General features: G+C 50.2%; 1 protein-coding gene across 2 annotated transcripts in view; it reads right to left on the bottom strand.

The window, feature by feature from the left end:
* The window catches only part of WHRN (whirlin), a 54,650-nt gene that overhangs the window by 36,016 nt on the left and 5,684 nt on the right, over positions 1-12,950 (bottom strand). For both annotated transcript variants that reach the window (XM_059486336.1, XM_059486335.1), the window contains exon 2: positions 1,813-2,028. In XM_059486336.1, coding sequence (XP_059342319.1) covers positions 1,813-2,028 — 216 coding nt within the window. The remainder of the gene's footprint in view (positions 1-1,812; positions 2,029-12,950) is intronic.

A 12,950-nucleotide genomic window follows, 5' to 3' on the forward strand; every position in this document is an offset into this window, starting at 1 on the left:
TGAGATCAAATACTGCAGCCTGTGCTGGCTTCCCTTACACCAAGGGCTGCTAAAGGAGGGCAGCTCCCAGCCAGGGAGCAGGGCTGGAAATTCCATGTGCTGGTGGTTTCATTCTGTCAGAGCCCAGCACTGGCCACACTGCCCTGGTGTCACTACAGAAGCCATTCCCTGTCACAGACATCTTTTATGAAAAATCCTTTCCTTAGGATTCTTCCTCCTGAGAAGCTGAAAGGCCTCAGGAACAAAATGTAAGCAATGGTTATCTGCTGCTGTGGAATGCAACAGGTGCATCTGGGATTGGTCTCATGTGGTTGTTTGTAATTAATGGCCAATCACAGTCAGCTGGTTTGGACTCTGTGTCCAAGATACAAGCTTTTGTTATCATTGTATTCTTTTTCTATACTTAGACAGCCTTCTGATGAAATCCTTTCTTCTTTTAGTATTGTTTTAATATAATATATATGATAAAATAATAAATCAAGCCTTCTGAAACATGGAGTCAGATGCTCGTCTCTTCCCTCATCCAAGAACCCCTGTGAAGATCATCACAGATGTGTTTAAAAAAAGACTGGACATGGCTCTTGGTACTATAGTCTGGTTGAGGTGTTAGGGCATAGGTTGGACTCGATGATCTTGGAGGTCTCTTCCAACCTCATTATTCTGTGATTCTGTGACACAGGAGAGCCAGCCCAGTGCAGAATGACACAGGTGACAACCCCAGGGGTGTGGTATTCACATGGCTCTGAACAGAGAGAAGCTGGGAGACAAGCAGAGAAGGAGGAAAACACAATTCTTGTCTCGCTTGCTGTGCCTGTGTTGTGCCAAAGCAGAATGCAATATGGAGATTGTTTACCCACAGTGAGGATGTTTGGTTCCCTTGGCCTGTCAGGGCCAGGTGTGTGTGGGACTGTCACAGGACAGTGAGGAGAGAATCAGAGATGATGAGTGCAGTGTGAGCAGTTGTGAGCAAGGGTGAGTGCAGGGTAGATTCAGTTTAGATACAATGTACATAGTACAGTATAATAAAGTGATTAATTAGCCTTCTGATGTCCATGGAGTCAGATGCATCATTCTCTCTCCCCTTTGTGGGAACCCAGAACATCCCTCTGGCTGTCCAGGACAGCCAGGACCCCTGCCAGGGGGCTCAGAGACCCTGGCACAGAGCCCAAAACACCTGTGGGTTTGATTGTGACCCGTGCAGCAAATTACCAACCTTAGATGAAGATCAGCAAGCCACAACAGTTTAAGGAGAATATTAGTGAAGTTATCGCAGAATGGAAAAGTAGATTTTGGGGTTTCTGGTATGGGGGTTCAGGAGGCAAGATGGAGGGATCTGGGTGTGTCCAGCCTTTCTCCTTCTTCTTCTTGGCCTCCATCTTCTGCTGTGATGGTGGCACTTTTGGATTGGTTTAGAGTAGAAGCTCACTGTCTAACATAGGTGATAGGTGTTGGAAAGTAATTGTAAACATTGTACATGTAATTTTTAGTATAAAGACATAACACTGCCCTGGGGGCAGGCAGAGTGCCTGGAACTGTCCTGCTGGATGGACCTCGGCAGGACAGGAGAAAATTTTTATAGATAAGGAACAATAAACAACCTTGAGATGGAGAACTGAAGAGTTCCAGCTCATTCTTCAAGTGCCAGTCTGGGAAAAGAGACTTTTAACAATCTCAGGGTCACAGAGAACCGAAAAGCTCCCAAGACCCCTTAATCAGTGTCACCTTTGATTTACAATACAGGGGGACAAAGAGGGCTGGCAGCTGCATGGGAGGAGCCCCCCAGGGCTGTGTGTGACCCCCCCCTTTGCTCACCTTCTTCTCATCCCCCTCCTGCAGCAGCTGCAGGTGGCTCCTCTTCTCGCTGTCCCTGCGCAGGGAGCTGTGCTGGTGGTGGGGCAGCCCCGAGGGGGGGGACACGCTGCGGCCCTGCGGGTCCACCCACGTGTAGATGTGGTTGGTGACATAGCCCCCGGGGATGCGCCCCACCGAGTGCACCGACAGGTTCAGCTTCTTGCAGCCCTTCAGCACCTGCAAGGCAAGCCAAGGACAACGCGTCAGTGTGTCACCATGGTGCCTCCTGAAAGATCCCCTCACCAGGATGGTTCTCCTGAGAAGCTGAGAAGCCTCAGAAAAGAAATGTAAACAATAATTATCTGATTGCTTGAAAGGTGCTCTGGAGGTTGCTTCCCAACAGGTGCATCCTTGGTTTCATGTGAATTGCTTTTAATTAATGGCCAATCCCAGTCCAGCTGTGTCAAGCCAAGGACAAGGGGTTAGTGTGTCACCATCATATTTCCTGACAAATCCCTTCCCCAGGATTTCTCTCCTGACAAGCCTCAGAAAAGAAATGTAAACAATAATTATTTGATTGCTTGGATTGTGGTCTGGAGGTTGCTTGCCAACAGGTGCATCTTTGGTTTCATGTGAATTGTTTTTAATTAATGGCCAATCCCAGTCCAGATGTGTCAAGCCAAGGACAAGGAGCTAAAGTGTCACCATGATATTTTTGACAAATCCCTTCCCCAGGATTTCTCTCCTGACAAGCCTCAGAAAAGAAATGTAAACAATAATTATTTGATTGCTTGGATTGTGGTCTGGAGGTTATTATTTTATTATTATTTGATTGCTTGGATTGTGGTCTGGAGTTTGCTTACCAACAGGTGAATGTTTGATTGGTTCATGTGAATTGTTTTTAATGAATGACCAATCCCAGTCCAGCTGTGTCAAGCCAAGGACAAGAGGTTAATGTGTCACCATGATTATTTCCTGACAAATCCCTTCTCCAAGATTTTTAAACTGAGAAGCCTCAGAAAAGAAATGTAAACAATAATTATTTGATTGCTTGGATTGTGGTCTGGTTGCTTACCAACAGGTGCATCTTTGATTGATTCCATGTGAATTGTTTTTAATTAATGACCAATCCCAGTCATTAATGTCTGGGACATGTGTCACCATGATATCTTCTAAAAAATAGAAGTTCTTTGGCTCCATGTGAATTGTTTTTAATGAATGACCAATCCCAGTCCAGCTGTGTCAAGCCAAGGACAAGGGGTTAATGTGTCACCATGACATTTTCTGAGAAATCCTTTCCCCAGGATGTTTCTCCTGCATAAAAAGCTGGGATTTTTCTGTTCTCTCCTGGCTGCAGCAGAGTGAAGGCAAAGCTGCTGTTGAGAAAACACAGGGAAAAGCTTTTCCATCAGCCAGGAAAGAACAGAGTGGAGCAGAATGGGGAGGTGAGGTGGGCAGAGCCACGGCCAGGATGGGCTGAACCTGGGACTTTTTTGCCACAGAGACAGGTTCACTCAATAATAGCTGCTCGTAAGTAGCTCACTTGGGTTTTGGGATGGCAAACTTAAATTCATTTTGCTTGGTTTTTCTTGCTAGACCATGATGCAAAAGGTACAAGGGCTGATCTTTGCTGTTTATAGCTTATTTTTCATTATTATTTCATCTTTCCTTTATGGTACGTGGTCTCTATCATGCAACAGCTCTGGAGAGGAGTCAGAGCAGGACGGGGCAGTGCTGGAGCAGAGCAGCACTCACCCTTGTCCCAAGTCCTCTCCAGCCCCCTCACTTCACCTTCCCCTAATGCAGGAGCCCCTTTAGGCACTGGAAAGTGCTCCAAGGTCTCCCTGGAGCCTTCTCAGTGACTGTGCTGGCAGCAGACAAAACCAGTGTGGGCAAAGGCTCAGCTCTGCCCCCACAGCTCCAGCCTGGAGAAGCTCCTGGTGCCTGCAGGGAACATGCACAGCACTCCCAGAAATTCAGCCACTGAGTTACCAGCTGCCTGCCCCAGCACAAGCAGTCAATTAATGAAGGAATAATTACTCAACACATCCTCACACTTAAACCAGCATGCACAGAGATGGCCTTGGGGGCCACGGGAGGTGATTAGCTGCTCTGCCCCTCCAGCTTCCACTGTGAGGAGCTGACACAGAAACTTCAACTAGCTCAGAGGAGTTCTCCCTGGGGACAGCTGATCCCTCCAGAGGCCTCAGGGACACCAGCACTGCAGATCTGCTCTCAGAAACATCATTTTGATGAGCTGCCCTGCAAGCTCTGCTGTCCCTGCTGAGCAAAGCTTGTGCCTGGGAAGGACTAAAAGCAGCAGCTCCTCAGGAAAGGGTAAATGGTCAGGATTAGGGCTGGCTGCATCCCAGGCCTGAGCTGGCAGCACTGCTGCTCCTCCCTGCCAGAGCACAGAGACTCCAGCTCAGAGGCCAGCTCAGCATCTCCATCCCACACAGCAAACCTGGCTGCAGACCTGTCACATGCCCCAAGGTCACCATGTGCCACAAGGACTGCCAAACCAGTGGGGACACCCACAGAGCGTTCGCCCCCCTGGCTGCTCTGTGACGGTGGTCACAGGGGTTTTCAGGTGAGGGAAGAGATGAGAATGTTGACTCCATGTTACAGAAGGCTTGATTTATTATTTTATGATATATATTACATTAAAACTATACTAAAAAGAATAGAAGGAAAAGTTTCATCTCAGAAGGCTGGCTAAGCTAAGAATAGAATGGAATGAATAATAAAGGTTTGTGTCTCGGACAGAGAGTCCAAGCTAACTGGACTGTGATTGGCCATTAATTAGAAACAGCCACATGAGACCAATCCCAGATGCACCTGTTGCGTTCCACAGCAGCAGATAACCATTGTTTACATTTTGTTCCTGAGGCATCTCAGCTTCTCAGGAAGAAAAATCCTAAGAAAGGATTTTTAATGAAAATATGTCTGCGACACTGCTCCCCAGCTCCAGCCCCTGCTCCTGCAGCTCCCCAGGCCCTCAGGTAGGGATCTGCTCCCTCCCTGGACACTCAGAGCCCAGCTGGGCTGCTCCCCATGCTCCCTCCTGCCCAGGTCTCTCTGGGATGGTGGAGCAGGTTCTGAGTGAGCCCTCTGCCCATTCCAGGGTTCCCCTCTCCCATGGGCACCATGGCTATGCCAGGCTTCAGGGCACAGAGCAGCTTCCTGAGCCAAAGCCAGGCTCAGGAGGGGCTGAACTCCACAGAAATCAGTGAGCTGGGGGTGGCAGGGACCCTTCTCACCTACACAGAGCTACCAGGGCAAGGGATCCCTTTATGCACTTACTGAGGGGAGGACCTCAGTAAGTGTACAAAGGACATTGCAGAGTGTCCCCAGCCTGCTGCAGCACTGCCTCTCTGGCAGACACTGTCACCAGCAGTGTCCTGCTGGCTCTCCCAGCTCTGTTCACTCCGTGCCCCCCCTTGGATGGAGCCCTGGCTCTGTGCAGCTGCTCCCCTCCCCTCGGGCTCTCTGCTGTCACCTTCATGCATAAAACATCTCCCTGAGCCCAGATCCCTGCTCCTGGTGGCCCTGTCAAGGCAGCTGCAGGGGGACATAACAATCCCCGTGTAAATCTCTGGCCTCTCATCCCTGCTAATTTCCCTGTGCCCCCAGAGAGCAGCTCTGCTGCTGTGCCTGCCCTGCCAGGGGGTGACATGTGGCTCAGGCTAAATGGCTCTGCCAGGCTTCAGCAGCCACCCCTGCCCTGTCCCTGGGGCAGCTGTGACACTCCAGGGTGGAACCAGCCTGGGCCTGGTCCCTTCTCCTGTGCCTGATGCTCCTCCTGTGCTCCGTCCTTTCTCCTGTGCCTTGTGCTTTCTCCTATGCCCTGTCCCTTTTCCTGTGCCCTCCTCCTGTGCTCAGTCCCCTCTCCTGTGCCCCATCCCTGCTCTTGTGCCCCAGTCTCTCCTGTGTGGTGCAAACCCCGAGGTTTCCTCTGCTCCTTCTCCTCCCTGCCAGGATGGATTCTCTGGGGAAGGGAGGGAAGGGGATCCCTGTGCCATGTCCAGTCCTTCCCTGAACACCTCCAGGGATGGGCACTCCAAACCTCCCTGGGCAGCCCCATTTGATGTTTAATCACCCTTTCCATGGGGAAATTCCTGCTGATGTCCAACCTGAGCCTCTCCTGAGGCCGTTCCCTCTGCTCCTGTCCCTGTTCCCCAGCTGTCCCCTCCTGTCAGGAGCTGTGCAGAGCCACAAGGGCCCCCCTGAGCCTCCTTTGCTCCAGGCTGAGCCCCTGCCCAGCTCCCTCAGCCTCTCCTGGGGCTCCAGACCCTTCCCCAGCTCCATTCTCTTCCCTGGAATTGCTCCAGTTCTTCCTCTGAAGGGCCCAGAACAGGACAGAGGATTTGAGTTGGCCCCAGCAGTGCCCAGCCCAGGGGGACATCACAATGGACAGGCTCTGGGTGGGAATTCTACAAGGGAAAACTTTTTCCTCCCAGACACACAAATTGTCCCGTGTGCACTGAGTGCAGAGACACCCCCAAAGCCACAGAACTCATCCAGTGAGGTTTTTAGGACATGAGGGGCACACTGAACTTCACCCAGAAGGTGATAAGAAATAAGAAATAACAATAAGATTTAAGAAATTCCACCTCCTCAATGCTCTGTGCAGAATCAGGCAGTGCAGGCTGCATCTCCATCTCCTTTCTCAAGCCACTGCAGGGATTCGCAGCCTCAGATAAGATTTGGCTTTGCTCCATCTCTGCTGTGTTTGAGGACCACGGGGTGGGAGGTTTAGGGCTGGCAGCACAGTGTGCAAGCTCACCTGCCAGCAGCCCAGCTTACAGAAATCACTGATGTGTATCTGGGAATTAGTGCCAAAACCTTTAGCAGGAAACAGTCACCAACTGCCCAGAAATGTCAGCAGAAGCAGCAAGTGCCAGAGAGAGGGGCAGATTGATTCCATGAGGCCACTGATCCCCTAACAACGCTCCATTTAATTATCAAGCCCTCTGACAGGGAAGGAGATCATTTAAACTGATCAAAATAGGAAACACACATCTCATGTGCCACAATTACCTTCAAAAAACCCCATAAAACCCAAACAGCTCCCAGTACATCATGTTCTTTCCTGGGATCCAGAGGGGCATCTGCCACCCTTCAGGTAGTTTTATAGGTTTTATATCAAGAGGTTTTATAGAGATGGCTCCAGACCCTGCAGGTGTCACATCATTGAGGGCTTTCCACTCCCATCTCCACCATTTCCCCTCTTATTCCCACTTCCCAACAGTCCTGAGAGGTAAAAACACCTCCAAAAATCCCCCCAGAAGGAGCACAGCTGCCAGAAAGGAACAGCAATGAATCACCAGGATGCTCCTGGCAGCCTGGGGCAGGGACAGTCCCCTCCCTTCACCTTCCCCAGTAAAGGAGCAGCCCAGAGTGGGAAGATCCCAGCTGGATACTGGGAGCATTAACCATGAGCCATCCTCCTCCTCAGCACAGCCTCCAGCTGCTCTTCCTCCAGCAGGAACAGCCTCCTGGAGATGGTTTGGCATGGGATAATGGGCATGAAAAAATGGCTATGCGGCACTATTATATTTTCTGGAAAAATCCCTTTGCCAGGATTTCTTCTCCTGGGAAGTTTAGAAGCCTCAGAGAAAAAGGAAAACAATATTATCTGATTGCTTCTCCTGTGTTTTGCTGCTTTGGAATGGGGTTTGGAGATTGTTTATCCAACATGTGAATTGTTTTGACTTAATGACCATTCACAGTCAGGCTGTGTCAGAGCTCTGGAGAGTCACGAGTTTTTCATTAGTATCTTGTTAAGCCTTCTGTCTGTATCCTTTCTCTATTCTTTAGTATAGTTTTAGTATAGCATTCTTTAATATAATATAATAACATAATAAAGTAACCTGTAGTGAGATTAATAATTTCCTTCCTGCCATGGGGGACCCCTAAAATACCACAGCTATGGAATAATGGCTATGGGATAATGGGCATTGCTCTGCTGGTGAGCTCCAAAGGTCAGTGTGGAGGTTATTACTAGGAATTTGACAGCATGACACCCCAAAAAGTAAGGCACAGGTTTAGAAATAAAGCTGCAAAAGGAAAGAAATGCTGAGATACTGATGCCTCAGGTTTTAGCTTTTCTATTTTTCACATTCTGTGCTGCTTTAGTGTGTGGGTCTGGGTTCATATCAGGGAATGCTGAGCTCTGTGCACAGAGCAGGGAGACAAAACAATTCCTGCTCCAGCTGGGCACCAAGGACAAATGATCCAAATCTCAGCCCAAGAGCACAAACACCGTGGGCTGGAGAGAGAAAAACAAGCAGGGTGGGACTGCCTGGGCTAAAGCTGGAATGGGACAATGAACTGCAAGGTGCAAATGGAGCAGAACTGATCCCAGGGAGAGACCCCGTGCCCGGCCGTGCATTTTGGGGCCATTTTGGTTCATCTTGGGTGCAGCCCTGGCTGGGCTCTGGTGCTGCCCCAGGTGCATCCATGGAGGGGATGCTTTGAATAAATCCCTGCTTTATTCTTTAGCTCTGCCCAGCCTCTGTTCTGGCTCAGCCCTCCCAAGGCATCAGTTCCACAGGAGGGAGGCAGGGGGAGCTTTTACAGCGCGTTCCGGCTCCGTGCAGGAGCGATGGCAGAAGTTTGTCCGGCCGCTCTTTCCTGCTCCATTCCAGGGCGTTCCTGCTGGACTCAGGGAGGGTTTTTAAGCTTGTGGGATCAGATGGACTGGGCAAAACAATGATGCTGTGATGCTGTCAGGGGGAATGAAGCAGCTCCCTGTGGCTGCTGGGGAGGGGAGCAGGATATTTTACATGATTGAGCCACATCAGCTGAAAGGCTCCTTTGCCGAGACAGGACAGCAGGCACAGGATTTTCGGCTCCCAAAATGTTTGCTCCAGGGGTCAGCTGCAGGCAGGATGGACAAAAGGCTATTGCAGCTCCCACTGCACATCTGGGTAAGGCCAAATTTGCCAGGTGAAGCAAGGAGAGACTGTCCCCTGCCCCAGAGTGCAGAGAGGGATTTTGGAACAAGCAGCCCAGAGCAGCTGTGGCTGCCCCTGGATCCCTGGAATGCCCAAGGCCAGGCTGGACAGCGCTGGGAGCAGCCTGGGACAGTGGAAAGTGTCCCTGCCCATGGATCTGGATGAGCTTTAAGTTCCCTCCAACCCAAACCAGTCTGGGATTTCATGATTTTAAGTCTATCCCAGCCCTGTGTTGCCTGAAAAAGCACAGGGAGCTGGATGTGAGCAGAGGAACAGAGAGCCTGGGATGCTCTGAGCTGGGAGGAACAGGGAGAAGTGGAACGAGGAAAAGGCGACCCAGAGACAGGAGGGGAGAGCAGGACACAGGAGGAGGCTGAGGGAAGCACACATGGAGGGACAGCAATGGTGCCAGGGTCCAGGGGACACAGGGGTGACACCAGGGATGCCACAGGGGTGACACAGCCTCCCTGCAGGAGGACAAACAGGAGCTGCAGGAGGCACAGTCCAACCTCTCCCCCTCTCCCAAGGCAAAGGACAGCAGTTGGGCTTTCAAGTAGAGGCACTTATGCAAATCAATGCAAATCGATGTATAATTATGGTGATTGCACACATTTAGCCCCAAGGCATCGGGAAGCCCATGTCCCTTTCACGGCAAAGGTCAAGTGAAATCTAAGCTCCAGCACCTTCTCCCCAAGCCCTCCAAGGGCTGACAGATCCCCATCCCCACCCTGCAACCTCCCACCTCTCCATGCTGCTTCCTGCCCAGTGCAGCCCTCAGGGAAGCCCAGGACGGTTCTAAAAACAGCAGAAAGTTCCACATAATTGTGGAAACAAAGCAAACCCAAAGCTGTTTGGGTGCTTTCAGGGCAGGGGAAGGCATAAGGGAAATGCAGATTGAAGCACTGCCTCCTGCTTCCTCAGGTCTTCTCTCTGCTCCACTCCTGGAAGGAGTGATGTGAGGCACCATATTGGCTAAAAATGATAATGCCATCAGAAAAAGCCACACTGTCTAAACAGGGTTAATGGCTGGGTGGAAAACTTTGGAAGAATCAATGTGGGGAAGTGAGGAAGATGCTGGATGGTAGGAGCATCGGGGGTAGGATGGTGGGGATGGACGGAGATGAGAGATCTCTGCAGCCAGGTCTGGAACTTGGGGTTCATTGCAAAGGGCCTGGGTGCAGGGCCCTGCTGGGAGCTGCCAAACACAGCTCAGAGCAGGGCCGAGAGAAGAGAGGGGGAGAGAGGGTGAGAGAGCAAAAGGGTAAGAGAGCGAGGTTCCCATTACAGTACAATAAATCTTCTTCTGTGTTCAATATTCTGATTCTCACTAACCAATCTAGTACAAGATACAAATCCTACAGCATTTACATACAGCCTATAAAAATCATTACATTACCATACTGTGTTACATTTTAAACCCTACAAACTCCTCTTTGGGCCCCTTCTGCCAAGCTGTAGGGTCTGCTCTGACCCTTGGGCCTGTCTGCAAGCAGAGGGTGTTGTTCCATCCAAAGGGGATCACCTTCAGCTGGCCACACCATTGTTTTCCAGTTGTTCAGTAACTGAGGGATCTCAAAGCTTGCTTTCATTTCAATCTCATTTATAGTTTCTATATTCTCAAAATCTTTTGCCAGGCAATCATATTTATAAGGCTTTCCTGTTTCATCTTCCCCAACAGTGCATGAAGCACCGAGGGCATCCAGGCAGAGCCTGCACAGAGCAGAGCCCCCTCCAGCCTCTCCCAGCCCCAGGGGCTCCGGGGCAATCCCTGGGGCACCTGCATGACCAGAGCTCCCCCAGGGCTCTGCTTCACCTGTCCTCACCCAGCACCTGGTGCTCCTGGCAGGGAGAACTCAGAGCATCCAGTCCAAAGAACCCAAGGTAAATCACACAGCAGGTGCTTTGTCACTCTAAGTGAGGGCATTTAGAGCTGAATAATTCTCCGTGGCATTGAGGAAAGTGTCAAGAAAATCCATCCTCATCCCTGAGGACAGGGGAGCTGGGTAAAGGATATTTTAATTCACCAGTTCTGACGCTTTTGTTTTCTTCCAACGGCCACTAGAAGGAAATAAGCTTTTATCCTCCAGGTTATCTTATCAATTTCTCTGCTGAGCCAAAACTGTTTATTTACAAGGAGCCCACTAAATAACAGAGATGCTGCAAGAACTCCAGGATGTCCTGACAATGCTAACCCTGATGAACAAGCCAGTGCTGGTGCCAAGTCCTATCATCCCTGCATTATGAGAAGAGGAGAGATTAAGGCCCTCATTCCAATCTTTTGCATCACTATAAAACCATTTGATTTCATTAGGGCTGATTGTGATTTGCTGGTGAAATGAAGGGAAACAGATGACTAAGGAACTTGTCCACTGAGGGAAACCAGTGGCAGAGCAGCAAATACAACCAACTCCAAAGCCAGGTAGAGCAGCCAAACCCACGTTCCCACAGCCCTGGCTGGGTATGCAGCTTCACCCCAGCCCAAGTCACACCAGGAATTCAAACCACAGCTCCAGATCTGCCCTGGAACCAGAGCAGCCCTTCCACTGCCATCAGCCCTCCTCCTCAAGGAGCTTTAAAAGTCATTTTAAATGCAGATGCCTCCAAGCTCCAGAGTGACCATTTTCCCTCCTCCTTTTTCCCAGTCTTTACACTTCCCACCCTCTCCTTTGAGTCCAGCTGAGCACAGGAGCTGACTGGAAAGTGTTTGCAGGACAGAAGGGCAGAGCAGGAGCTCCTGGCATCACACAGCACCTGCCTTTCAAGCTGTGAGTGCTTTTTTGGTGCAGTTTTGGGGGTTTTGTTTCTAAGCAAATGCAGGAAGGGATTACCACTCTAATTATTGAGGTGGATGCTAGTCACATCCTCCTTTTCCATACAACAGCTCCCCCAGATCCCTGGGGAAAGGGAGAAGTTTCAAACCTCTTTCTTTAGTGCCTTCTAAAAACACACAGCCTCGATAAGCATGCAGCAGTTAAAGGAACAGGGCTGAAATCCTCACAGAATCAAAGGAACAGGGCTGAAATCTTCACAGAATCAGGGATCAGAGGAACAGGGCTGAAATCCTCACAGAATCAGGGACCAAAGGCTGAAATCCTCACAGAATCAGGGATCAAAGGAACAGGGCTGAAATCCTCACAGAATCAAAGGAACAGGGCTGAAATCTTCACAGAATCAGGGACCAAAGGCTGAAATCTTCACAGAATCGGGGATCAGAGGAACAGGGCTGAAACCTTCACAGAATCAGGGTTCAGTGCATTGCCTGCATCCCTCAGCCATCCCAGCTCTGCTCTGGCTGATCAGCCACAGCTCCAAGCACTTGGAAGGGTCAAACCCAACCAAACCAAGCTGCACTCAGTGCTCTGAGCCCCCAGTGCTGGGGTGATTAAATCAGCAGTGTCAGATCATGGTGATCAATTAATTGGGCATCACAAGAAACAGTGACGTGAAATTTGCTTCATTGGAAGCTGGCTGGAAAGAAAAATGGCTCTAAATATGTTTGAGGCTCGGGGCTGCACATCTCTGCTGTCATTTCTCAGAGGTCTTTCAGCAATCCCACACCTGGAGTCCTTTCTTATGAAATACTGAAATTTCTGAAGAGATCACCTTGTTTGCCAGTAATGGGACATAGAAGGAATTTTAATCTCTTAATAATTTTTAAATGCTCACTTGGCACTTCCATCAGAGCAGGAGATGGAAGGGATGGAGAGAGTGAAGAGCTCTGCTGGAGCAGAGATGGTGGAGGCTGGGGATGAGATCCCCCTCCATCCCAGGCTGGGGTGTGGGGTGGTACCCCCTGATGCAATCCCCTTCCCTCACAGGGACCAGGACAGGCTGGCAGTGCCACATCCCAGAGCCCTGTGCCTTGTCAGCCTCAAACCAAGCCTTCCCCAGCCCCTCCAGCCTCTCTCACAAATAAAAAACCCAAGCCAGGGCACCTGAACTACTCCAGTTCCTCCAGAATAAACTCAATTCCAGCCCAGTGACTTTGGCAAAGCCATCACAGATTTACACCAACACCAAAGAACCAAACTCCCCCAGCCCAGCACATCCAAATTAGTGAAGTTTTGGGGATTTCGCTCAAGCTGATCCACATCTGCCAGGAATGGCTGGGCCAGTGGTGGGACCAGTGCAGCTCTTTGGGGCTGGTGTAGCTCATTAAGCCAAATCCTAAATCAGGAATTTTTCCACTTCCTCTTGTCC

This window comes from Ammospiza nelsoni, chromosome 20 (genome assembly GCF_027579445.1).
Source record: "Ammospiza nelsoni isolate bAmmNel1 chromosome 20, bAmmNel1.pri, whole genome shotgun sequence".
NCBI classification, from domain to species: domain Eukaryota; kingdom Metazoa; phylum Chordata; class Aves; order Passeriformes; family Passerellidae; genus Ammospiza; species Ammospiza nelsoni.